The sequence below is a fragment of the Sarcophilus harrisii genome, chromosome 4, assembly GCF_902635505.1.
Source record: "Sarcophilus harrisii chromosome 4, mSarHar1.11, whole genome shotgun sequence".
In the NCBI taxonomy this organism is placed as follows: Eukaryota; Metazoa; Chordata; class Mammalia; order Dasyuromorphia; family Dasyuridae; genus Sarcophilus; species Sarcophilus harrisii.
In genome coordinates, this window is record NC_045429.1 from 352073586 (window position 1) to 352100737 (window position 27152).

The window sequence follows — 27152 nt, forward strand, 5'->3', positions numbered from 1 at the left end:
ATAATTCAGAGAGAGCTGTCAGGAACTCACTACAGACCCTATCAGTGAGGGGAGGAGACAACACAACTGGGATTAGGACTGGATCATACCGAGAGAATCCCGGGCCTCTTACCATTTGTTATCACAGAATTTATATCGGTGGTCATCTGCTGGGACGATGTCAATCAGCAAAATGTACTTGGTCTTGGGGTTCATGCCTGTGACCTTCACCTTGTAGCTGGGGAACATTCTCCTAGGAGAAAGCCAAAGGGAAACGTGAGGAGGGAGGAAGAGAGTGGAGGACAATGATGGGTGAAGAATTCTAAGAAGAATGAACTAGGAAGGGGAGAAAAAGACCAGGAGGTCTTTGAGGAAGGCATTTATATATGATCCCCCAAGATTACTTGTATGCCCACTTCTCAGAGACAGCTTTTTAATGGCAGGGTACAGCAAATGCTGGAGAAGCACAGTCAGGGCTGGGAGGAAAGGGATGTCAGATTCCAAGTTTATGGGTCTCAAACTTATTTGAATTCTGGAGGACTTCTGGAGGGGTGAAGTGGGGCAGATGATTTTGAAGTCCCTCTGTCAACTCCAGGAAAATATTTAGGGATCTTTGCTCTTGGGGTCACTGAAAATTCATAGATCACACCAATCTTTGTTTCTACAGACAACTTTCAATCGTCTACATCAGTGGTTCTCAAACTTTTGTTTAGTATCTTTATCCTATTAAAAATTATTGAGGATCTCTCCAAAGCGTTTTTGTTTATCTGGATTATATTTATAGACATTTACCGTATTGGAAATAAAAACTATTTTTGAATTTGTAGACCTTCTAAAAGGATTTCAGAGATTCTCCAGGATTCTGTAGACCATACTTTGAGAACCACTGGTCTACATGAATGTAAAAAACAATGGCTAACAAGCTGTATGCCCCTAGGTTAATCACTTAAACCCAAATGCTTCCAAAAAAGAAAGAAAGGAAAGAAGGAAGGAAACAAAGAAAAGAAGAAAAGAAGGAAGGAAGGAACAAAGGAAAGAAGGAAAGAAAGAGGGAAGGAGGGAAGAAGAAAGGAAGGAAAGAAGAAAAGGAAGAAGGAAGAAAGAAAGAAAGAAAGAAAGAAAGAAAGAAAGAAAGAAAGAAAGAAAGAAAGAAAGAAAGAAAGAAAAAAAGAAAGAAAGAAAGAAAGAAGGAAGGAAGGAAGGAAGGAAGGAAGGAAGGAAGGAAGGAAGGAAGGAAGGAAGGAAGGAAGGAAGGAAGGAGGGAAGGAGGGAAGGAAGGAGGGAGGGAGGGAAGGAAGAAAAAAAGAAACAGCAGTTAAGTGGGTAATCATTTTTAAGATTCTATTTTAGAATCTATTTAATTTCTATTCTAGTAAGTTCTATTTAGTTTCACACAGGGGTATGAGCCCATCTCAACTCCCTCCAAACAATAAGTCAGTGATTTATCCGTCTTACAGAATTTCCAGAGGCAAGGAGAGGGTCTGTGATTTGCCCATGGTACTATTGCCAGTATGTGTCAGAGAGAGGACTGGAATTCAGGACCTCCAGATTCTAGGTTCAGCCATCTATCCACATCACCCCTAACTGCTTTTCATTAAATCACATACATAAATACACAGAAAGATAAAGAGTGAGCTTATGAGTTAGTAAGGAAAGGGAATTCCTGGGTAAGGAAACTCCTTCCACCAATGCAGATTAGGATGTTCTCAACAATTTATAGTCTTAATAAGTTGTCTAAGCATGGGGAGATTGACTGGGTCACACAGGCAATATGTGATGAGGCTGGTCATCTGGACTCTGAAACTCTAGCCCCTGCCAGGCTGCCATAGAGAGAGAGATAGAGGGTAAACGATGAATCGATAAATGTATGGATGGGTAGATAGATAGATAATAGATAGATGATAGATGTTAGATTAAGATGTATATTTAATACGTTTATGCGATTACTTACAAACACAGATCTCCCCCTCCCCCATACACATGCACTCTGTTATTGATTGACAAAAAGAACCACCTGTTTTCCAGAGTGTGTCCAGCTGCCTGGACTTTCAAAAACAACACAGAGGGTTGAGCAAGATGGACCAAGCATGGTCTTGGGCCAGGGCCTTTGGGGAGACTGCATGGAAGGACTAGATGGATGGAGAACAAATAACCATGCTGGACCTATAAGCACTGCGTAAACTTCAGTGTATGTGAGAGAGAAGGAAGACGGACAAAATTCCAATTGTAAGCTCAGGAACTTGGAAAACGCCATCTAAGAATCTGTCTCAGATGTCAATCAAAAGCATATTTTTTTTTAAAAACATATGTAGGCTCTTAGCACACACCCTCATGTCCAGAGTGAGAGGAAGTGTGTGGGGGCCTCCCTGAAGTCTGTTCAAGCCCAGACACATCCCTGCCTTGGATGTCAGATGATGCACATCTGAAAACCTGCTCCTATGTGGAAGCATGGTGTACTTATTCACTGATGGATCCCCCAGCCCCATTCCCTCCCTCCCCACTCCCATACTAGCTGAGAATGGCTTTTTAGAGCCTCCTTCAGCCTCCCGTATCCCTCCTCTTGAATGTTCCAGAAGGGGACATTTTTGAGGCTGACACAATAGAAGCTGTGAGCTCCTCCTCTGCGAGCCTAGGAAAATGGGCGGGGGGTATGAGAAGCTGAAGCTGGAGGGAGGAACGGAAGGGACAAGGAGGCTGAATGGAGAGGGGCTGCCGTACCCATTCTTTGCAGGGAAAACAAAGGGATCTCACCTCCTATTGAGCCACCATTTTATATCCACTTGGGGAGAAACACACAAAATGGGGTCAGATCCAGCTGTGCTCAGGCCCCAGCCCCCTTCACCAATGCCCTACACACATTCCAGATGTTTCCCGCGTAATTAGTCTGGGCAGCAGCAGAATTGGGCTGGGGGGGGGGGCGGAGATAGGGGGAGATTGTGCTGAGCCGATGTGCGTTCAGGCTCTGAGTTAGGCTGGGGGAGGGAAGCCACCCCTTCCTTCTTTCATTTTCTAATTCCCCAATAGGCACCTGTACAAATATGAAGCCCTTCTTAGGACTTGTTCCTACTTCTGGAATAGACAGAGGAGAAAAGAGGGAAGTAGGGGAAAATGGCAAGACTTCCTGCCTTCTCTAATACCCTGTGCTCAGAAGTCCTTTGGAATGACCTGGAAAGATTTGCTGGGAGGAGGTCTGTGAAATGGGTTTGTTGAAGTACAAAGGGGAAAAAAAAGAGCCAGTCCAAAGGTAATCTTTGGAAAAGGCCTGCAGCAGCATCTGTCTGGGTCCCTCCCTCCCTCCGTTCTTCTACACCTCATCTCAGCTGTTAAAGCATCCAGGCTGACTTCACTAAGTGCTTTTTAAAAGGCATTTAAAGAGCTGGGGCTCCAGCCTGGCCAGCGTACCAGGATTGGATGTGTCTGCCTTCAGAGTGTCCTGTGACTAGGGCCCCTTCAATAAATACATGGAGCCATGGGGACGATAACGTATACACATGAAATTCTTGACTGATAACAGCTCCTGAGAGGTGTTGCCAGAGTCTGGAGCTCAGGAGATGAAGGCGTTCCTTGGCCTCTCCCCTTCTACCTCAATCCCTCTCTTCCTGCATCACCATTGTCCAGGGCTTAGTGGGCCAGCCTCGCCAATGTCCCCTTCTGGAACATCCGGGAGGAGGAGGAGGAAGGGAGGCTGATGAAGGATCTAAAAAGTCACACTCATATAGTGTGGGAATGGGGAGGGAGGGAATGGGGCTAAGGGGTCTATCAGTGAATAAGTACATTATGCTTCCACAAAAGAAAGAAAGAGATTTCTTATTCTCCTCATAGAATCCAATCAAGAAAACAACTTGATTTCTCCTCACATATCTTTGTGATGGGGAAGCAAAGGAAGAAGGGGAATTCAGTATGGGAGAAAGTGTCCTTCCCAGGAGCACAGTCAGGGGCAAGAGCCTCCCTTCTACCTTCTGCCAGTTTTTCTTTTTTTTTTCTTTTTTTTTTTTTTGATTGAAGAATATGATCCCTAATAACCAAAGAGATGGCCAGGAATGGGGTTCCTGTGAACACGAATTGCTTTAGCCAGATAAACTACATTAATCTGGGTTTGGTAGCTAAATCAGACAAGCCCTCTCCCAGGTACCTTCCTATTCTTGCTTTGATTAGGTGGGAAAATGGTACTGTTCAAAAGGGGTATAATTCCTGTGCATGCCTGCCTCTCCTTGTCTAGATTTTATTTTGGATAGGACTGTAGTTAGAGGAAATTTATCAGACATGAAGATTTAAGGAAGCCTGATGTACCTTCAAATGTGAGAAAATGGTTGTTAAGGTTTCCCAAAGTTGGAATTACAAGATCTCTGTTTGAATCCCAACTTTTATTTGATCTTGTACAGATCACTTCATTTTTCTGGGCCTATAGAAGATTATCTAAAGGTTTCACTAGATTCCAAAGGGGTTCCTAACCAAAAAAAAATTAAGATCCCCTGTCTTAGATAATTTCTTTTCTTTTTGCCTCACTAGCTTCTCCTTCCTTCCTTTCTCTTCTCTCCCTTTCTCCCTCCTTCCTTCCTTCTTCTCTTTCTCTGTCCCTCTTTCTATTTCTCTGTTTGTTTCTTTCAATTTTTCTCCACATAAAAGTTATATTGAGGGCAGTTAGATGTTGCCATAGATAGAGTGCTGACCTTGAAGTCAGGAGGACCCAAGTTCAAATCCCAGCCTCAGACACTTAATACTTCCTAACTAGGTGACCCTGGGCAAGTCACTTGATCCCAATTGCCTCCAAAAAAAAAGTTATACTAGATAATCTTCCAACTCTTGATCTTGGACAAATCATTTTTTTCTGAGCTTCAGTTTCTACATCTATAAAATTAAGGGTTTAGACTAAATAATCTCCATGTCTATTTCAACTTTAAATTCCATGATCTAGAATAATCTACTAGCTTCCCTCCAGTAAATGAGAGCTAATTATCAGATTGTAAAGGATCTTATTTCCACTTAATTCCAATACCTTGGCTTCTGATTCACATTTTGTCTCACCATTCCCTGTTCCAGTAGCTGATTAAACAAATTATCGTTCCCACAGGCTATAAGGGGCTGTTTGGTGCAGCACAATGTGGAAAAGTAGGGAGAAAATATCTTAGTTGGAACCAGAAGGTAAGAAAAGTGAGGGTCAAACCATTCCAGGGACTTCCTAATCCCTTAAAGTTAAGGCTATGAATTTCTGGGAAGCTATCCTGTTTGTCTTAGTTTCCTCATCTGTAAAATGAGCTGGAGAAGGAAATGGCAAACCACTCCAGTATCTTTGCCAAGAAAACTCCTAAAAGGAAGTCTCAAAGAGTCAAACATGATTGAAAAATGACTAAACAACAACTAGAAGCTATATTCTAGAATTTCTTTCTGGGCTTTAAGTCACAGAACAAATCACTGACTGGCATATTTTGGGGGCAGTCTGACAATGCTGAGGAAAACATTTAAAGGTGGTAGAAAGAACTGAGTTCTCCTGTACTCTTTCATCAATCTTGAGCAAAGAACTTTCCTACTTTAAACTGTCAGATGAGGATAATATTCATGCTACCTGTTTCATAGGGCTACCGTGAGGCCCAAAGATCATATGTGAAGACATTTTCCCAAAAGGGCTGTTATCATTTATGTCTCATGAGATGCACCCAAATTTCCTAGCCCAAGAAGGGATGAACAGGAAGCCAATTGTCTCAGGGTGAGGAAAAGGAGAAAGGAGAGTAAATCATTCAGCAGATGTTTTAACAGGAAGAAAACTGATGGGTTTTTCTCTTCAATGGACCCAGTCTCAAGAAAAAGCTCCTCCTCTTTCCCAAGGCCCCTTCCATCTGGGCAGATGGAGTACTTCCCTCTGCACCATCACTGAAACTGCTCAGTCAGGAGCATAAACAAGCGAATCCAGGCCCAGAGAGGAGATGAAAGCTGGTCTCTCTCCTCTGATCACCAAACAGGCTCCTAAGATGAGTGAGAAGTGCTGACGAGCACAGGGGCCTTTATCTATTTCATGTTCACAAATGGTTTTAGAATGACCTGCTAAAATAAGCTTCCTGGAGGCCTCCATGGCAGGAACTGAAGGGGAGAAGATGTTCCCTGGGCATTTGGGCAATATACACTTCACAAATCCAAATGGAAAAGGCCACTTTGTATAATGAAGCTGCCAGAGGGCAAGAGGGCTAGGATTCTCTTGATACCCCTTAGGCAGAGTTGGGGAAAATTGATGATAACATGGTTATTGAAGAGCATTTAGAAAAGCACAGAATCCTAGAGTGCTAAGGCACTTCAGATATCATCTGATGTAACTCCCAACTGGAGAGGTAAAGATTAAGAGAGGCAGAAAAAGAAAAAGTAAGACAAGAGAGAGGCAGAGGCAGAGAGAAAAGAAGGAAGGAAGGAAAGAAGGAAGGAACGAAGGAACGAAGGAAGGAAGGGAAAACGGAAGGAAGGAAGGAAAGGAGGGAAGGAGGGAGGGAGGGAGAAAGGAAAGGAAGGAAGGAAGGAAGGAAGAAGGGAGGGAGGGAAAGAAGAAAGGAGGAAGGGAAGGAGGAATAAAAGGATGAAGGGAAGGAGGGAGGGAAAGAAGGAAGGAAGGAACAAGGAAAGAAGGGAAGGAAGAAGGGAGAGAGAAAGGAAGGAAAGAAAAGCCAGAGAGAAAGAAAGAAGAAAAAAGAAAATAAATTATCTCAGAAAAGGTTTCTTAACCTTTTTACGTAGGGAGCCTTTTGGAAGTCTGGTGAAGCTTATTCAGAATAAATGGTGAACTCTTTCTGGTGAAATCTTCTCAGAATAATTTTTTAACTTAAAATGAAAGGAAATGTGAAATTCTGGGATAGTCAAAATAAAGGTATATTTCCCCCTTTTCCTCTCCCCAATACCCCTGGAAACCTATGAGGTCCATGGTCTCTAGGATAAAAACCCTTGCTTTAAGACACTTTTCACTATTATTGGCAAATCCATTTTATTCCATCTCCCAGAATCTCCCAAATTCTCCTTTTTCCTTATCCTGCCAGTTAATATCCCCATCTAAGTGCCCAGGGAGACCCCAATAACCACCAAACTTTCATTTTCAACTTTTTCTTTCAGAAATAACTCAGCTGTGAAAACAATAACTTATCAGGTTGCTAGAATCTGCAAATAACCACACTAGTTGGGATTTGAAGTAGGTGAGCTTATGAAAGGTGAAGTTCTATTTATATAGCATTTTAAAGTTTGCTAGGTATTTTACATAAACGATCTCATTTCAGCCTCAAAATACCGGGAGGTAAATACTACACTTATTACTGTGACACTTATCTTACAGACGAAGAAACTGAGGCAAAAAAAAATGAAACAACTTGGCTAAAGTTATAAAGCAAGTGAATAACTTGAACTCGTGAGAACAAGACTGGAGTGCAAAATAAAACCACGCCTTTCCTTTCTCCGTTAGTCTTCCTCGGAATCTTTTTCCAAGGTCAGTTTTTCTAACTACGAAGCGAGATTCGAAGGACTAGGAATGGCAGGGGTGAAGATGCCAGGGCTGAGGATAGAAGTGTGGAAGAATAGACAAAGGGGAGCGAACGGAACTGCAACAACTATTGTGCTAGAATAGAACTATTGTGTTTATGAACAATTGCAAAAATCACTTAATTCATTTTCTTTTTTTTCCTCCGAGAAAAATGCTCCCTGATTCCTTGAAATCATTTTAAGGAACTATGTCTCCACCCCCCTCCCACTCCACCCCCCACTCCCCCACGCTCGTTGGCAAGGCGAAAGAAAGGGTTTGTGGAATAGATTCTGGGGGTAGGGGGCAGGGTGGGGGGATGGGTGATGGAGAGTCAGCTGGTTCTCTTAGCTCCCCAACCTTTTGGTTGTAATGGTATTTCCTTTAGATAGACTCGGGCTTTCAAAAAATACTTTCCCGGAGATCAAAGCGCTGTCTCTCCGGGTCCCACTTTCCCAGTTTGTCCAAGCCCTGATTTCTCTTATCACCCACGCCACTGGGCCCTGACGCTATGTATACAGAGAAAGGGCAGGAAGCTTTGAAGTTGGGGATTAGTCTGAGCCAGAGCCAGGCCTCGGAATAACAAACAATGCAGGTTCAACGGGAGTTCTCATCGGTAGTTCATTTTTCAGCCACAAATTCACTGTCACTAACACAAGCAACATTGAACTCAGACTATGGGGATGGGAGAACGAAGATTTATCTGGTGGCAGAGCCAGGACCCCAGGACAGGGAGGTCAGGCAGTTAGGAAATTTTCACTTGGGGACGTTTATATTTAAATTTTTGTGAAGCTCACTTTTATCTGAGTTTGGGAGAAAATGCTGTTTCTCACACACACAACTTCTCTGGGGGAGGGAGGGGAAAAAAAGAAAGAGCCGGAGAGGGTATAGAGAGGGGGAGGTGGGTATGAGGGGAGCAAGAAGGAATGGCAAAGAGATTAAGTGGAAAGAAGGGCCATCCTTAGGGAGAAGAGGGGTGACCTGGTAATTGGGTTGGATGGGAGGTCCCATTTTATCCAGGTCAAAGTCATTTGCTTCTCCCAAGAGCAGGTAAGGAAACAGAGGGTCTGACTGGCCTTGGGTTTGTTGTTGTTGTTTGTTTGTTTGTTTGTGTTTTGTTTCGTTTTTGTTTGTTTGTTTTGTTTTTTGGTCTTCCTGAGATTATTTGTTTATCCCTTTTACACCTGCCTGAAATATCTCCTTCTTTCTTTCAGACCTGGCCCTGGATGGATCATGCTATGATTACACCTTTTATCAGCAAAATTATTGTCAAGGCAGCCATAGAGAAAAAATAGACTCATTAAACTTCCAAAGGAATAAAGTACGAAAGGGCCCCTAAACTCTTCTGTCACAAGGAGGAAGAAGCTGGGACTAAAAAAGGATTCGGGCTAGGAAGAATATATTCCAGCTCACCTTATCTGCACATCTGTCTCCACTGCAGCCTTTTTCTCCTCCAAGGAAGACAGAAACTTCTTTCATTCTCCCTCTTCTAGAGAAGAGACTGTTAGGAGATCTTAGACTTGAACCTCAGCCCCAATTCCTGACTGTGTGATCAAAAGAAGGTAATTTGGCCGCTTACATCCCTCCCCAGACCTCCATTTACTCATCCCTGAAATGGGAAGAATTAAGACTTGAACTACCCATTTCTAATGAATGCTGAAAGGAAATCACTTTGTCAAATTTAATACACTAGAACAGAGGTTCTTTTTTTTTTTTTAATTTAATAGCCTTTTATTTACAGGATATATGCATGGGTAACTTTACAGCATTAACAATTGCCAAACCTCTTTAGAACTGAGGTTCTTAACCTTTGGAAATGAAGTTATAGAGCCTTTTGGTGAAACTTATGAATTTCTCCGAATCATGTTTTTCAATGCATAAAAGAAAGCTACTGACATATTGAAGCAAACAAAACAACAAACTAAAAAAACAAAACAAAAAAACAAAACAAAACAAAACAAAACAAACAAAAAAACAAAGCTGGAGATTCTCAGGTTAAAAACTCCAGTCTCAGGGGGAAAGGAGCTATAATTATGACCTTTATTTCAGAATGCTTCAGTGCTATGTACTTTTGCTACATAAGCAATCTACTTAATTGAGCCGGCACATTTAAATTATTTTCGAGGGAAATCCTTTTTTTTTTTTTTTTTTTAAAGCTTACCATTAAAAATGTATTTGTGTCAATCCTCTATTCTACTTTTAATATAGATAGGGAACATTACTTATACTGCCTTAGATAGTTATGTCAGACAGGCAAGGATGATGCAAAAAGACTTTGCAAACATCAGGTTTGGGAACTCATGATATTATTTGCTAGAAAATAGGAAAGAATTCTGATAAAATACTATGATTTTGATAAGGGGTTTTTTTTGTTTGTTTGTTTTGTTTTGTTTTTTGGTAAGGATTTGCAAAGACTTCAAATGCATCCTCGAGGAATGGCTAAACAAATTATTCACTATGAATGTAATGGAATATTACTGCACTGGTAAGAAACATGAATATATGAAGAATTCAGAGAAACATGGAAGACTTGATTGAACTAATGCAGAGTGAAAACAGCAGAACCAAGAGAATGATACAAAATTACTACAATAAAGTAAATACTAACAATCATAATAAGCTACTTAAGTGTTAAATTGTAATGAATAATCTGGGGCCTGGATAACAAAGAACTTCATTTAGCAGTCAGTATCAAGGTGGAGACTAAGAATATGTATCAGAGAAGGTTGCTGTGTTAGCTTTTTTTTTTTTTTTTTTTTTAATTTTTTTTCTTTGTTCGGAAAATAGAAAGATGGAACTTAAGAGAAAATTATTGGTATATCTTAAAAGTCAAGAATGAAACTTTGTGTGTGTGTGTGTGTGTGTGTGTGTATGAAATAAATCTCATTCAGAGTTTTTGCAAAGTTCTGCAAAGTTCTATAAAAGTGTGTTACCTTAAAGAGCTGCAGGTTGGGGGGAGAGAGAAAGTAAGGAGAACTAGGATGAGGGAGGTGAGTGTCTTCTCTGGGAAACAGGAGCTAATGGAGAATGCAATGAAAAGTAAGTGAGGCCAGTTAAATGACTTTTTTAATGAGAAGATTTACAGCACAGATAACTTTCTGTTGGGAAAGGAAGGGCTTCCCCCCACCCTTTCCCTGACCCATCAGCAAGAAGGAAAATTTTTATCATCACAACCGCTATTTACTATTGTTATTATTCTCAGCTGCTCATCCCTGAACTTCTGCCAGGCTCACTCACCAACATCTGCCTAAAGCTGGAAAGTCTCCCCTCTCTGAGCCCTGGGGCTACTGGCAGACAGAGCAGACACCTGTGAGAGCCATAAGGATCTTTCTTCCTTGAAGTTAAGATGTTTGGAGTTTTACCTGCAACCCAGAGGTGCAGGCATTCAGACAATGTTTCATCCTTTCTCGAGCAATCTTCCCATAAAAAATGTCATCTATGGCTACTCCCCTTAAAATGGACAGTTCTGACCTTGTACTTCTTGTTCCTCTCTTCATTCCCTGACCCCAAAGCCCTATTACTGAAATAGGTCAGAGTACAACATGAAGAGAGGCTGTACAAGACCATGGCACAGTGATCAAAACTCTTTCCCCTACCCCAGAAAGCAAAACAGTTGTGTCCCTGCAGAGTTCCTCTAAGAATGAAACCCCAGAAGCATTTGAAAAGGTTTGCCTCAACATGGAAAGAGGGGAGTCTGAGGCAGTCACTTTTGTCCATCTTTGGCTTCCAAACTAAAATAAAGATGAAAATTGAAGAACTAAAATAAAGATGAAAAGATGGTAAGGAGATAGGTTAGGAGCAAGGAACAGACATATCTGACTCCTCTTGAATGGAACACACTCTCACCTCAGCACTAAACGATCATCATCATCATCATCACTGTAAGTCATATTAATAAAGTACACTTAGAAAGTGATTTACACATACGTAAAGGCATTTGAGATGTAGAGATTTGGACATGTTTTCTTGAATTATCTCAGAAATTTAGTTGCCCAGGTAGGGAAAACATTTTTACAAAAGGGAGTTAGGTTTTGCTATAGTAACCGGCATTACTGTTGGTGTTACTATTACCCATGGCTCAATTTAAAGTGGGGGAGTTGGAATTGTCAAGCAAAGAAATCGTTTCCAACAAATCCTGCTATTGGGAAGGGGGAAGTGTGGGAGGTCTGAACCAGTGTTTTCAGATTGACTGCTCACACAAATCTAATTTCATCGGATCTATCGCTCCCCTCACCCCTTCATTTTGGTCCTCCACAGCAGTCTGAGTGTCTCTCCCCCTATCTCCCTGGCTGTCTCACCCTCCGTCTCTCCCCCCTCATCGTTGTTCTCTCCCACAGACACCATCGCATTTTAAAGATGTTTCCACTTTATAAATCACCCTTCTGGCAGCCACCCCGAGAGCTGCTTGGCCCCCACCCCCTATCCCCACTATGCACCCACACCCCATCGGCGCCTTTGCCCCAAGGGGGAGGGGAATGAGAGGAACACCCGAGGGCAGCCCCCCAAGCCTTTCATAAGCAGGTCGGGAGGGAGGGGGTGAGGTGGGGGTAGGGGTGGGGAGAGTTTTTCTTCCACTGGGAGAAGGATGGCGCTCTTGCTAAACCTGCCTGCTGAGTTGACTGTCCATCCCCCTTCCCCGGCACCTGCTGACTGGACAAAAACCTTCCAAATCAGAAAAGAGAAAAGTCCCGAGATCTCTCTACTCCTGCCCCGCCTACACTGGACCAGCACAGGAGTATTCCAGATTCCCTTCCCTCTGCCTGGAAGCATCTTATTTAAATCCAGAGCACTTGGAGCCCCTAGGCTACTCTCGAGGAGAACTGGGGTAGGGAGTGGGGGTAGGCAGAAGAAAATCAAAGTCCCCTTCTCTTCCACCCCATATTGCGGTTGGAGGGAATCTCGGGGTTGAAAGGTTCATCCTCTCCACAGACTAAAAAACTCCAAAATTGGAGACCCCAAAGTTCTGGGTGCTATTTACATTGTTCTGTCTGCCTCCGACAGTCCCTAAAGGATTTCCAGTTCGCAGGAAAGCACAAAGTTTTTCCTAGAAGGGCTGGGATTGAGACCTGGATCTAGAAGGTTGGCCTCTATAGGGTCCCGAAATGCTTCTGCTTAATCCCTGGCTGGCGTTCGGGGTCGGGACGGGGGTGGGGTGCGGAGCGGGAGATTGAGGGATGGGTGGTTAAGGTTTGAGTTTACAGTTCCAGTTTGGGCGCTCAGCCCAGGGCCAAAGTAGTCCAGCGCTCAGGAGATGAGAGAACTTCGGCCTCACAGACCTGAGCCTTCCCGGCATAAGACTAATTCTCCCAACCTCACTCTTAAAATCTCCAAAGAATACTCCCACAAAAACTGACCTGCCGGCTTTGGTAATAATCATCTCGGTCCCCGCTTCGTGAAATTTCTTCCAGAGTTCCTTCTCGTGCAGAGTCACCTTGATATTCTCGATTGTCTGGGGGAAGCGGGGAGAGGACAAGCAATCATACCGAGCCCCTGTTCTGGGCCCCCTCCCCTAGAAAAGCCGTTGATTCCTGAGGGGAAAGGGGGCCTCCACTTTTCTGAGCTAATCAAAATTCCTATTTTCAATCTGGCCTCCTGGATGGAGAATGGGATCTAAGAGGCTTAAAGACAAGAGGCACCCTGCACCCAGCTGGAAGGGGAATTGAAACTCAAGAATTCGACCAAGGTATATGGAGTGGGGGTGGGGCGAGACCGAGGTCACCAAAGTAGTGTATAGGGGGAGTGGGAGGAACGGCCCCCTTTTTCCTGGCATGGGAACACACGGGACTCTCCCCCAGAAAAGTTGGGACTAATTAGGACACCCCTGACTCTTCCTGCGGGCTTCTTGCTCCCATTTTAAGGGATTCCTAATGAACCTGGTAGTCCCTCACAAAACACAACTCTGCGCTCATAACAAACTATTCCGTCTAGCTCCACTCTAAGCAAGGCGCGGAACTTGGGCCAAGCCGATTGCGCCCAACAAAATTTCGGAGCAGGTAACCTGGCCCTCAGGAATCCATTCCCCTGGTTTATTCCCGTGCTTTCGGCTTAAAAAATAATAATAAATGTACCAGTGACTTTAGAAAATTCATTCTTTTCCTCTCTTCGTACATATATTCATCTGTGTAGTTTATACTAGTGTACACAGAAATAAAACCGTATTTAAAGCTATTTTTGAACCCCCGAGAGTTGGGTTTGAGTCTCAAGAAGGGCTGAAAATAAAAAGGAGAAACGGTTCCGACCGTCGCCTTATTCTACCTCAGGATAGTTCGAACCGCGTGGGACAGGTGACTCGGGCCCTTGGAAAGGAAAAGATGGAATCAACTGTTTCTCCACGCTTCTGCTCTTTTTTAACCTGGCAATTACCCAGAGGTATTTCGCACCCTGGCCAAATTGAAATCGCTAAATTTATGTGCCCTAAAAATCTGGAATTTTCCCCCTCCGCAATTATCAACACGAGGGGTTATCCAGGAAATTAGAAGAGCGGAAAAGGGAACACAAAATGATTATGGACTTGACAAGCTCCTTTGACACTGAACCTACGGGAGCGATTAATTGTAAATTCGTTCGATCGAAATTCGACACAATTGGAAATTCGAAATTCGAACGTTTGGGGGATCGGAGATTCGAATGTCCGGGCGATTTGAAATTCGACAGTCTCCGAGATTCGAAATTCGAATGTCGTCTGTGGGATCCGAAATTCAGGCCAAGGGCGCTTGCTCCACTGCGCTAAGTCATCCCGAAAGTGCGGCACAATTTGCTTTTCTCCCCCAACTCCCTTCTCTTTCTCTTCTCCAAGCCCAGGGTGTCTCGACCTGTGGCTGGTGTCCCTCGCTGAGAGGCCGCTTCTTGGTCCTGTGGTCCTCACCCCATTTTCTCGGCTAGTTGGTGTTGACTCCCAGGTGGGCAGTGGCGGGAATGAGGGAAGCGGGGAGGGTGGAAAATCAAAAGGGCACCGACTTCCGCCTCATTCCTGGCCTCTAGCCTCTGGCCCTGGATACCCGAGAAGTCTAACAAGTCTCGGAAGATCTGGGAATCTGGGTCAGTATGGCGGGACCCCATCTGCCACGATTTGACCAGAATTTAAAGCTTTTGCTGAATTCGCCAAGCACCTACATCATTGTGCCTAAGCACGGATCCCGCTTGAGAGAACGAATTATATACCACCAAATGGAGAAAGGGAGTGGGCACTACTAAGGGCCACTCCTTTACCCCCTCCCCAACTAAAGCCCCGTGGGGGAAGAATTGCAAACAGCCTCCGGGCCTGGGCTGCCCATAAAAACAAGTTAACAAAGTAAACCAGACTCAGCCGATAGAGCTAGTGCCCCGCCAGGCAAGGGGCCCAGGGACACTTTGGGGGTGGGGGGAAGAAACATTTAAAAGCCGGGCCATCTGGGTCTGGGACAGTAAATTCTTCGCTTTTATGGGCATCTCGGGAGGGAAGGGCGCTGCTCTGTTTGGAGCCCGGATTTAGAGGAGAAAAGGCACCCACCCCAGATCAGCCCTGGGTGTTTGTGTTAAGGACATGTTTGTCCTCTGATTGATCGAATCATGGGAAAGTCCTATCTTCAGAGAGACAAACATCAAGGCCTCCTGGTCCCAGGTACTCTCCCAGATAGACATTCAGAGGCCTTTCAGCAAAAACTCTGGTATACCATGGCCCAGGTTCCATCCCATCAATCCCCACCTGCCCATCCCAGTTAAGCCCCCAGTTCCTACCTGCTCCGCATCTTGGCCCTGGGGGCTGCTGAGGGGAGTACCAGTAAGGCCCTGTCCACCCAAAGCTGGCTCTGGAGCTGAGGCCTGCTCTCCATGTGCAGGGGCTGGGGCTCGGAAGCCCTCTTCACTCTCAGAAAGACCCTTGTCCTGAAGCATCTCCTGTGGGACATGTACAGACACACAGAACAGAATGTGACTTTAGAGTCACATGGGGGTCCTGTGCCAGAGCCTGATGGCCTGGCACTGGGCACTGGTGGTATAGGAGCCCAATAGCACCTTCAGGGAGCTGCCCTCTAGCTCATGTGGCAATACTCTATCCTGGGTCTCTCTTCTCCTATCCCACCTCACCCTGAATATGTGTATGTGCACTGTTCAGCATCTGAGTGTCAACATCCCAGCTCTGTCCCTAGCTTTGGTCAGCTCCTAGCTCTATTCATCTCCACATGCCTTTCTCTTTCTCAGTGTTTCTGTGTCCAGCTCCAACTCTAGTCCTATCTCTGATACCCATTTCCACTGTCCTCTATCATTTCACAATTTTGATCCTGCTCCAGGTTGAGGCATTACTACCAGCGGCCCTGATTTCTCTGCCTTCAAATCTTGAGGGTACTGTGGCCTGCACTGAGAGAGATAGCGACACAGATAGGCATCTCTAGCCAGAGATAGATCCTCAAGGTGGGGAAGAGATGATTCCAGAAACGGAAGGATTTACTTTGCAGTCTTACAGATATAGGAAATCTGTATTTCGTTTTCCAGTAAAACATCACCAGCAGCCACTGACAGACAACTTTAGCAGACAAGACTAAATTTTGGGCCTCCACAACCCAGGCTCAGATAAAAACATTTCATATCCTTGGGCCCAAACAAACAGTACCCAGTGATCTGACCTGATTGACCTAGTTAGAAGGCTCTCTCCTGCCTTTTATTTGGACTATAAAGAGAACCTGATATTTTAGAGACATTTTCTTTCATACCATCCCAATTATCTTTACAATCCACTTAATTCAAAAATGGACATTTTAATTTTAATCTGTGTCTAAGCATTCAGAATCTCTGAAAACACAATACCACTGCCCAGACACCTTTACATAGAACACATACATATACACCCCAAAGCTGAGGGCTCCCTGTGTTTTCAGCTACGGGAAAGGAGTATTCCATCTCAGTGCAATAACTAGAAACTATAATCTCTGTCTAAGTATTCAGAATTCCTGAAAACACAATACCACTGCCCAAACACCTTTACAGACATAAGGCACACACATATATACCCAAATCTGAGGGCCCCTTATGTTTTCAGCTAAGGGAAAAGAGTATTCCACCTCGTGCAATAACTAGGAACTGGAAACACCCGGGGAAAAGGGTATCACAGGATCATAAATCTCAGAAACTCATTTTTCTGCTCTTAAAGCACCAATGCTCCTGCTATCCTGACACCCAGAGCCTTAGGTCCATTCCAACTTCCCCACCTGTGAGTATACCTGTCCTCATCACCCACCTTCACCTCTCTTAGAAAAACCCGAAAACTTTCCTTCATCAGCCTGCACTAATCTGACAGTTTCCCCCCTGCTATTTGTTTTCATTCCATTCTTGGATTAGCTCTTCCCTTTTCTCCCCTTCTCTAATTTTTGCTCTTCTTTCTCTGCTCTGTTGTCCTATTTCTTCACTCCACTCCCTTCTTTTGCTTTCTTCTCTGCTCTCCCTGCACTGCTAGCTTCTCTTCTCCAAGCCTCTGATCGTCTCTTGTCCCTTTTGCCTGAGGCGGCTCTCTGCACCCCCTGGGCCTTCCGAATGTAAACAAGCCAAGTGCAACAGAAGAGATAAAAGCCAGCCGTGGCCAGGGGCTGGGAAAAGCCTATAAAGATAAGCCGCTAGCAGACAGACAGACCCACAGACACTCAGACGAAAGTCATAGAGAAATGATGACGGACTTGAAAAAACACAGAGTAGTGTCCTAGATTTTCGGAGGTCTCCATGACACCCCTGTCACTTGGCTTGTCTCAGTCTTGAAATTTAAAATAACAATTAAATTTTGAAAAATTTAAAAGCGATTCCTTTCTCCTTCGCCATCTAATAATCTTGGGCTGACCAGAACTCTTTCTACTCTGCTGTCCCGGCCTCATCTCATCCCTGCAGGCCCCGCTGCTTTAGGACCAGGCCACGGGAGCGGGACCCTGGTGCCCTCACTCAACAGTTGCCCCTCTCCCTCCCCTCGGAGTCCTCCAACTTTGAGAAATCAGAGCGGGAGAGCCCAGAGTCTCAGCAAGGCCTGGTAAGCTTGCCCCTACCTCTGGACAGCGGAGAGGGAGCGGGGAGACCTCCGCCATGGCACGGAAAGAGAACTCCAGTGAAGGGCCAAAGGCTGCGCTCCTCAGAAGCTCGATCGTACAGTCCCCGGACTCCTAGCCTGTTATATTTTCTCTAAGTATATTCAGGGACGAAAATCCAAATACTCCCCCCTCCAAAACACAGTACCAGCCAACCTCAAACACCCCCAAAGATGTAGGAAGCCAGCCTGCTCCCCACCCCAGTCCCGAGGAGCCCCACTAGGCCCACTCCGGCTCGAGCTATGCAGAGTGCAGTCCTCTCTCATTCAGAACACAGGGAGCGGGCCAGGCGCAAGGATCTTCAGGAACCAAACTCCGGACTGGGGCCTGAGATCCTAGGGGCAGTCCTTTCTTGCCTTTTTCTCCATTTCCCCCAGGTAAGCAGTAGCCTCGGCCCTCAGCGCTAACCTCTCCCGCTTCAAAAGCCTGCCTGGAAATCAAGTAGCCCAGGGCAGCTCAGGGCTAAACCCAGAGAGGCCTGGCTTCCAATCTAAGGCAGAGAGGTTTGGAAGGGAGGGATGGAGAAAGCAGGTAGTGGGTCCATTTCACCTGGGAAGCGTCCCCTGCCCAAGGGGTAATGGGGCCGTTCAGTTTAACTAGATATTCTGGTTGAGAGAGACCGCTGAACTTTCCAATCTTCACCGTCCTTAGGCGTTGAGGGGATGGGAGATAAGGGTGCCGATTGCCACGGACCACGGCTAGAAGAGCTGCCTGTAGCCCGTGGCTGGCGATTCCAGATGTCCTTCAGTTTAATATCACTGTCCCAGTCTTGATATGATCCAGGTCACAACAGCTCCATCCTAGCCCTCTCTTGCTGCCGGTACTGCGCTCACTGTGGCCACTGGCGAACTTTGGGTTACTACCTCCGCGAGCCTTTCCCGGCTCCTTGAGGACTAGGATTCCCGTCTTCCCAGTTTGTGTTCTGTTCCTCCCCGCTCTAAGTCCGCTTTCCCTTTCCAGGCTTACTGTCAAAACTGCGACTGCTCCGGCAGACTTGCAGGTAACCCTCCCTCCGAAGCATCCCAATCTCTATTTCCATCAATTCTCTCACCTTCGCCAAGCAGTAACTTAGACGCGGGTCTCCCAGCCCCGGCAAGCTTATAGCCGCTATCTAGATGCGAGGGAGCTGTTTGGAGTGGGGAAATCCGAAACAATTCCTGCAATTTCTGTGGTTTTTAACGTATTCCCGCTATCTGATCCCGGGTTCTCTCTTTGGACTCCCTTCTTATTTGTTTTCCTTTTCTCTATTACTTCTCTTCCCCCCCCCCTTTTTCTTTCTTTCTTCCCTTTCCTGATTCCCCCTTCCTTTCCCCCCCTTCTTTCTTAAAACTACAACACTAAGCTATAGAGTTATAACTCTTGCAGCTCTTCTTTAATTTGATTATTCCTAATAGTTTGAATTAAAATTCCCCCTAACCCGAACATTTCTTAAGAATATTATTAATACATTTATCGTCATTTTAGGTTATGGACCATGTAACATAAAGATCTTCATTGTTGTTTGATGTTTAGAATATCCGTATTAGTATGGATTACTGCAATGAGCAAATTGCTCTCATTACTCTGATTATTGCAATTCACACAATTCCAGATCTTTATTATTCACGATTTCCCTTTATTCCCTTTATTATTCACTTTCCTCCCAAATCCGTTTGCTCTGTGACTGTCCTTTCCGATTCCAGTCGGTGTATTCACCCAATATTTTAATATTTCCCTTAAAAATCCTTAGGTGCTATTTGTCTTTTGGGTTTAATCCTTTTCAATCAAGTACCATTATTCTAAATAGGGTTTTTATTTTTATTTTTTTTTTTTTTTATGTTTTACTTGTCATGAGTAGGATTACGCTATTCTGGTTATTTTAGGCAATTTGATATCTAAAACAAACTTCCCGGTTCTTAATGGATCTTTCTCTTCTCATCATCGTTATTATAGCACCAGGTCGATAATTTCTGGTACTTTTACCATTTTCATCTCTGTCCCTTCTGTTTCGCTGGTCTTTGTCAATGTCTCCACAATCCGCGTTCAAGTTATTTCTTCAGCCATGAATAATGTTACTGTTGCTCTTAGTACCTGAGCTGCTATCAGTCACGTTGCTTCGATAGTTGTAGTTACTTTAGGATAATTTATAATGTTATTAAAATAGTTACAAAGACCACTCAGGAAACAACTTGGCTTATTTTAGGCTACTGTCGCCTTGTCACTTGCAGATTTCCAATCACTCTCAAAAATGTACGATGTTTAGAGTCTCATGGATTCTCAGAGCTCTGTACTGTCTGAAAACCCAGGTGAAGGTGGAAAGTTCCTGCGTCCGGGGAATCCCGTTTAAATCATTACCAGAGCTTGGACAATGGTGGCTAATCACGCTCCTAAAGTGTTGTTTTTTAACCGTTTTGATTCTTGTTGGTCCCTCGTTATATCATCCGTTCCCCTCTCTATTTGGAGAATTAGTTTGTTAATTAATTGTCTTGCTGTTAATTTGGCTCACTATTTGAATGCTAGTCTTTTCGTTACAATTTTCCCTGAAGCCTCAGGGGCATGTTTCATATCTTTTATTCTACCTCCATGGACTATGATTTTGCCCTTGCTCTTTTCCTAAAGGGTTCCGTTATTCATATTTTTTCCCCTGTATACCTCGCTCCTTCTGCTACTGTCATCGACCCGGGTTTCTATCCCCAGCTCCCTGATTTAATTTCGCTCTCAGTCGGCGATTTCTTTCTCTCTCTTCCCCTCCTCCCCCTCACGCAGAGCCGGCACTGGTTCGAAGGAGCCGGGACCCTTTCCTCTACGATTCCAGTCATCCTCTCCCCGAAGGGCTCCCCATCCCTTGGGCCGCAGATACTCACCCTGGCTGGGCTCGGGCTAACCGGGTTGCCGCATCCGGAGACTCCTGCGGCCCGGGGGACCTAGGGGTCCGAGGTCCGGGAAGGAGAAGATTCACGGGTTCTGGGGATGGAGGCTAAGAAGATTGGGGGCTCAGAGCCGACTGGGTCAGTGTCCAGTCTCCAGCCTCACCCTCAGGGCCCGACACATCCCAGTTCTGGAGCCCGGCCCTTGATCTCCTTTGCAAGCTGAGGTTTGGGGCTGGGCCTCCCCTCCCTCTCTCCCTCCCTCCTTCCTTCACTCCCTCCCTCCCTCCTTCACTCCCTCCCACCCCCGGCCCGGCGGAGGCCCGGCCCGGCCCCCCCCTCAGGCGCTGACGTTACAACTGTCAATCAGTACTGCTCCCGCCATCCAGTGGGGATGGGGGTGGGGGACAAGTTCCCCCTACACCCCACTCTTATCTACTCTGCGACACCCCGATATCCTACACTGAGTGAGGCTAGCAGCCTCCCGCTCTAACACTTGGGGCTGGACGGGCACTCGGCCCCTCTGGGCTAGGAAGGGATTGAGGAATCCGCATGGTTTAGATTAGGGCGGCGGGAAGGGAGAAGCCGGCCCGGACACACTGACTGTCAGACGGAAAGACGCAGGAGCACTAGGTAGGGACTTGGCCAAGCCTGAACCTGGGCAGCCACAAGGCAAAGAGGCCTTCTTACCTCCTCAAACCCACAATCATCTAAACACAGAGATACCCACCTACAGAAGAAGCCAAAGAACTGGCATGAACATTTACAGACACACATTTACTAAAGAGCGCAATACAAACCACACCTACGGCCCAATAACCACACATATTTATATTTGCACCCATTCACATACATAATTATATACACATTTAAAGCCATACCTGTTTATTTACTCCCTGGTTCACACAAGTGTTTATACTGACCATCTCTCTTCTCTCTCCTCTCTCTCTCTCTCTCTCTCTCTTTCTCACACACACACACATACACACATACACACACACACACACACACACACACACATGTGTCCTGGATACATAGCTACAGTCAACATCACCAGAAAGAATAGCCCAGCCTAGGGTTCCTACTTAAATTTCAGGCAAGTACTCTGAATCCATGAAGCTTCTGGGGCTGTGCAACCCCTAAATAAAAGTAGTTTGATTGCATCCTTTCTCATGGGCCCATTCTGGCAGAACAATTATCTGAACTCTTTGAATAAGACTGAAAACCCAGATACGGTTGGCACCTTAGTGATTCCCCTTTAAGGACCCAGGCTTCTGCCTAAGGTAGTTATTTCTGCCTTTCAAAGCCCTAATTGGAAATTCATTGTGCCAAGGAGGTTATTCAGTAATGTGTGTTTATGTAGGGTGATCACACCGCATCTGGCAGGGGGACTGGAGCTGAAAGCAGGAAGACAAGATGCTAACAAGAGCTTCCTGATTCTTTGGAATGGTTGGGGGGGGGGGGGGGAGGGGGGAAAGCAAGCAGGTTCTCTCTTCCCTTTCCATCTGACAAGCCCCTATCTGAAGAAGACCAAGACGTTGAGTTACTCTTTACTTGCACTACTTCAGACCAGTCTCTGAATTTTGAAAGGGATTAGGAAAGGGAATTATGAAAGGGAAAGTTCCAGATTTCAGTGCTTGTTTCTCTCTAGTTATTTTGAAGTTGTGCAGATAGACTAAATTGACTTTGAATTAATTCTTTAGTTGGATTGGGGGGGCAGAAAAATTAGGAAGAAACCTAGAAAACAGAATGAAAAAGGAAGATAAAAGAACAATAAATAGTTGAACAGAGAAAGAAAGTAGGAAAAAAGAGGAAGGGAGGAAGAAGGAAGGAAGGAAGGAAGGAAGGAAGGAAGGAAGGAAGGAAGGAAGGAAGGAAAGAAGAAAGGAAGGAAGGAAGGAAAGGAAGGAAGGAGGGGAAGGGAAGGGAAGGGAGGGGAAAGGAAGGGAAGGGAGGGGAAAAGAAGGGAAGGGAGAGAGGAAGAAAAGAAAAGAAAGAATCAGGTAGCCCTCTTTCACACCCCTCAACTTTCAAGATGCATGTGTAAGGGTTCTTAGAACTGTTCCCACTTAGAGTCTGCATCGGGTAAAAGCTCCAGGCAGGAGAGCTGACAACATTTGGAAGGCCTGAATGAAGGGAAGCCCAAAGCCGGGAAGAGCCTGTGCCTGTGAAGCTGAGGAACGAGGCTGGGTCCTGGGAGAAGAGGCTGGAATGAAGGGTAGGTGGGGAGAAGCTGGGCTAAGAGATGACTAATGAGAAGGACCAGGCTAAGTGGAGAGGCCTAGATCCCATTCCTTCACTGTCTCCTAGAGCTTCAAGCCATGTAAGCCGGTCCCTCCTGCTCTTTGGGTCACGGTACGAATGATTGGGACAGTTGTTCTCGGAATTAGGGGCTCGCAGATCGGGGTCACCGCAAGGAGCAAAGAGCAAGGAGCTTACTCCGCCCTCTCTGAGCCCCTCTCCTTTTCCCGCCTACCCTACCCCACCTCCACCCCTACACCTCCGCCTCCGGTCCACCCCACTGGGTCCCAATCAGGCCCAGCGGAGGGGCGGACATTGAGCCTCCCGCTCTTTCCACCGGAACTCTGCTTTATCCAGGCAGTAGCTGGGTAAGTCAGGATGGAAAGAAAAAGGCCTCGGAAACCAGCAACGGAACCTGAGGCTCATGTCCTTTTGCCATCCGCAGTCAAACGCCAGACGAAACCGACGGCCAGAAGAACAGAGAGAGAAGGCCAAGAAGCAGCTTTCGTCTCAGCTTTGATTTGGAGAGCTGGGAGCATCTTCTGAGGAGAATAGTCAGCCTGGAGGCAGAAAGGAGGCCAAGGGAGGGTCTGAGCGAGGTCACGATCGGCCCGGAAAAGCCGAACCCGGAAATTTCTGCAGCCGCTGGAGCGCGGAGAATGAGGTTAGGAGCAGCTAAGACTGGGGTAGGGCAACCTCAAGTCTGGAAAGGTCGCGGGGCTACTCCGAAGCCTGCGTGTCTCCGGCTTTGCTGCGGTTGTGGACTTTGGGACCCTTTCATGCCCTTTCATGACGGCTGAGGAGTCTCCTCAAGACTGACCCGGTTAACGCCAAGAGTTTCCGAGGAGCCACATTCTCTCTCGGGCAGGTCTATGTAATTTCTCACCAGAACCCTTCTTCTCTTTCCCCACTCCTCGGTGTTCTGCTCCACATATATCAGCCACCGACAGCTCAAACTCTCTTCATTGCCTTACATCGATTTTTTTTCCTCCCCCAAACTGTCTATATCTCCGAATCTTTTTCTTTCTATATCCATTTCCTTTCCTCCTAGCTCCTTCTCTTCCTTCCTACATGTTTCTTTCCTTCTTTCCCTTCCTCATTTCTTTTTTCTTTCTTCCTTCCTTCCCTCCTTTTCTTCCCCCCTTCTCTTTCTCTCCCTCCCCTTTTCTTATAAGTCTAAGTTTTTAGAAAACCAGAAAGCTGGATTTCCCAAGCTAGTTGCTATTTGGTGACAATTCTCTTTTCAGTTTTCTTCTCCGGAACTCCCTCTCTAGGCAGCTGGATCCCGCTTGGCCTGAAAGTAGCTAAGCCCATAAAGGAAAAGGGCTTGTGTGGATGCTTCTGGGTGGGGGAACCTCATTGTTTCCAACTTCTGGAGCAGACATTCTGGAAGCCCTGCTTGCTGCTACCCTGCTGTGAAACTCTCTGGAGTGATTAAAGAAGCGAAAAGAAACATTCCACCTCTTCTTCACCAGAGCCAGATTACATTGTCCCAATTTCTATTCCCAGCTAACATAGATGCAGTTTGGATGATCAGCAAGATTGCAGAGGACTTAAATAGAGGTATCCACCTGTCTCTTTCAAAACAAATCAGGAAACACTTTAGATAAGGAGGGAGTTTTCAGTAATCAAAGTGGGGAAATTGGGATTCTAGGTTGCAAGGCTTAGAGTGTTGTACATCAGCTGGAGTTAAAGTTCTTAGACTGAGGAAGGGATCAAGAATTCAAATTCTGCTCCTCAGAAATTACCTTTGTGGACACTAGACTTCCAATCTCTAAACTGGGGCAAGGAGCATTCAGAAAAGACTAGAGGATAAACAGGAACCAGATATTGGATTATCTAGGCCTCCTTCCTCCCCTCCACCCCTACTCCCACCCACCCAAACCTCTACACATCTGGATTGTTGATGCAAAAAAACTTGGCTTAATACTTAATACAAAATGACCCAGAGCTTTCTGGGCCTCTTCAAGTGAAACCCTGGTTCTCTTTTTCCACGTCCAAGAAAAACAATCATCAACATTTATCTATTGACAAATTATTGGGAGCAGGGTAGGAATCAAGAGGGTCAGAAAGCTGACAACTCCTTCCCTCCCAGATCTCTTTCATTAAGAATCTCCAAACTTCTCTCTGGCTTCCAAGGCATAAATGCTTTTTTTGGATTTTTTTTAAACTTCTACATTTTGTCTCTGATATTAACTAGTTGTGAGAGACTAAGTCACTAAATAATTCTGAACTGCAGTTTTTTCATCTATAAAATGAGGTGAAAATGACAGCATCTCCCTTAAAGGTTTGATATGATGCTCCAGTGAGATAGCAATTATAAAGTGTGTTTTAAATCTTAAAGCTTTCTAGAAATGTCAGGTATTATTATTATTATTGGTCTTCATTTGTACATGAGCTTTTAACTCTGCTGGAGTCTGAACAAATTTGGGTCTGCTGATCCTTTTTGCTATGTCTGAAATCATTTCAACCTATCCCCAATTCCCCTAATCCACATGGTTCAAAATTACTCTTTCATAACCATTAGACTCATTAGAATCACATATTCTCAAAGCAAGTCTCTAAGATAGCTCTGCTAGCTTTCTCTGTTTTTCTCTTTCTGGCTGCCCTCTGAGTTGTATTTTCACTCTCTTGCCAATCTTCCTTTGGAAAGGGAGTCAGAACATAAAATCAGTTTTCTGCCGACAATGAAATTGAGAGACTAACAGATCAGCCATCAGTATAATACTCTCCTCACTGCCCTCCTTATCAGCATCAGTATTCCAGCCCCATCCTTCTTCTTTCAACATTCCTAAGAAGCCCAGTGATGCCAGTTGAGGTAAGTGAGAAGCATCAATTCCCCTAATTGTTGAGGAGAGGGACAACAACCTATTTAGAACCCCAAACTGACAGAACATAGTCTCTTATGCCTCAGAGATACTATGCTTTGCGCAAGATGGGAAAGCAATTGTGTCCCCTTGGTCACTAGCTGGGGCCTCCATACCTAGCCCTCAGCTTCCCCAGTAGATCTGTCAATATCTCTCTCTCTCTCTCTCTCTCTCTCTCTCTCTCTCTCTCTCTCTGTGTGTGTGTGTGTATCTGTCTCTGTCTCTGTCTGTCTGTCTCTTTTTCTCTCCCCCCCCTTAAGAGTTTGATATGATGCTCTTTCTCTCTTACCCTCCTTCCTTCCCTCCCTCCCTCCCTTTCTTCTTTTTGTTTTCCCTTTTTCTGGAGGCTAGAAGATGGACTTTTTGATCTGGTGGAAACAACAATTTGGAAAGGACATCGTATGATGAGTGCTTTTATTTTTATTGTAGAAAGGAAAAGAAATTTGGGCTCAGAGAGGGACAGTGATATATAACATCGAACAGCAAGTTAGTGGCAGAGCCATGACTAAAACACAGGCATCCTAAATTCAGATCATGTCATATTTACTTTACCACATTGTTATTTTAGGATAGGCTAAAGTTCCAGCTTTTCTTCTTAGTGTTGCTTAGGATGGTAGCATGTGATAGGTGAGATGGAAAGGAGAAAAAGGAGAGAAGTGGCCCTTGTCTCAAACTGAGGTATGAAGGCTAGAATACCCAAAAGGTCCTCAACCCAGCAATCAGCTGATCTCAAATGCCAAAGTTTGGCTCACCAAGTGACTTCCTAGTTAATTAATTTTCCACTAATTGGTCAATTAACCAGTCAACTAGACAAACCTACAGACTTAATAATGACCTCAAAGGACATAGGGACTATAATATAAGAACAAATAGGAATGAATAAAGAAGAATGAGGTTCAGATGCATAAAGCTGAGGGACAGGGAAAAGCATAAAACATACACCTGCTATTCCAAGCATGCCATGGCATTAGGAAAAGATGTTTCAACTGGATATTTTTGCCACAGCACAAATTAAGTTAGGGAATTACTGGGGACAGAGAGGCTGGAATGTACATTAATGAATTTGCTATTCTTTATGTCTAATGTTCAAGAATGAGCATACTCTAGAATTCTGAAAACCAGAATTCCTAATTACCTGACCAGTCCTGAGAGTACTACATGTGTGTTCTGATCTAAGATTTGAAATCCACTATGAGTCCCCATGGGAGGGGGTAGTTAGGGCAAGAAACTTACCACCTCCCACTGGGCTCATGACCCAGGCAGCTCACCCAGCTGCTTCAATCCTCTCCAGACTCCCGAACTTATGTCCTGCTGGGCTCACCTGGAGGGGAGTGGAGAAATGAGAGCAGAGGGAAGCTGAAATGGTGGAAGCAGAGGCTTTGATTAGAAGGAATGCTGACTGTGATTTCTCTAAGCTTGGGAAGCCAGTGTAGGATTTTTGGAGGGAAGGACATCTACTGATGTATAGGTGTTTCCCTTTCCTTTCTCAGCTCCTGTTCTGATTTCTCAGACCCCTAACGTTTCATCCTGCTTTTTCATTCAAAAATCAACACTTACCCAGGAGGTCCCCAAAAAGATGGATATAAGGAATAAAGTATCTGAAAGCCTGAAGAAGCAGAGTGGTTGATGGTCTCATCAGCTTTCCCAGAGCTGAGTCTGGGAACTGAGCCTATCTGAGGCACCAGAGACCTGGAAT

The 27152-nt window shown here is 45.1% G+C and overlaps 1 protein-coding gene across 1 annotated transcript in view; it reads right to left on the bottom strand.

Annotated features, from left to right (window-relative positions):
- The window catches only part of TBX4 (T-box transcription factor 4), a 51582-nt gene extending 31001 nt beyond the window's left edge, over window positions 1–20581 (bottom strand). The window contains exons 1-4 of the mRNA XM_031966527.1: window positions 20346–20581; window positions 15179–15337; window positions 12817–12911; window positions 113–232 (exon numbers count right to left, since the gene is read on the bottom strand). Coding sequence (XP_031822387.1) covers window positions 113–232; window positions 12817–12911; window positions 15179–15334 — 371 coding nt within the window. The 5' untranslated portion in view covers window positions 15335–15337; window positions 20346–20581. The remainder of the gene's footprint in view (window positions 1–112; window positions 233–12816; window positions 12912–15178; window positions 15338–20345) is intronic.
- Window positions 20582–27152: the final 6571 nt, after the last annotated feature.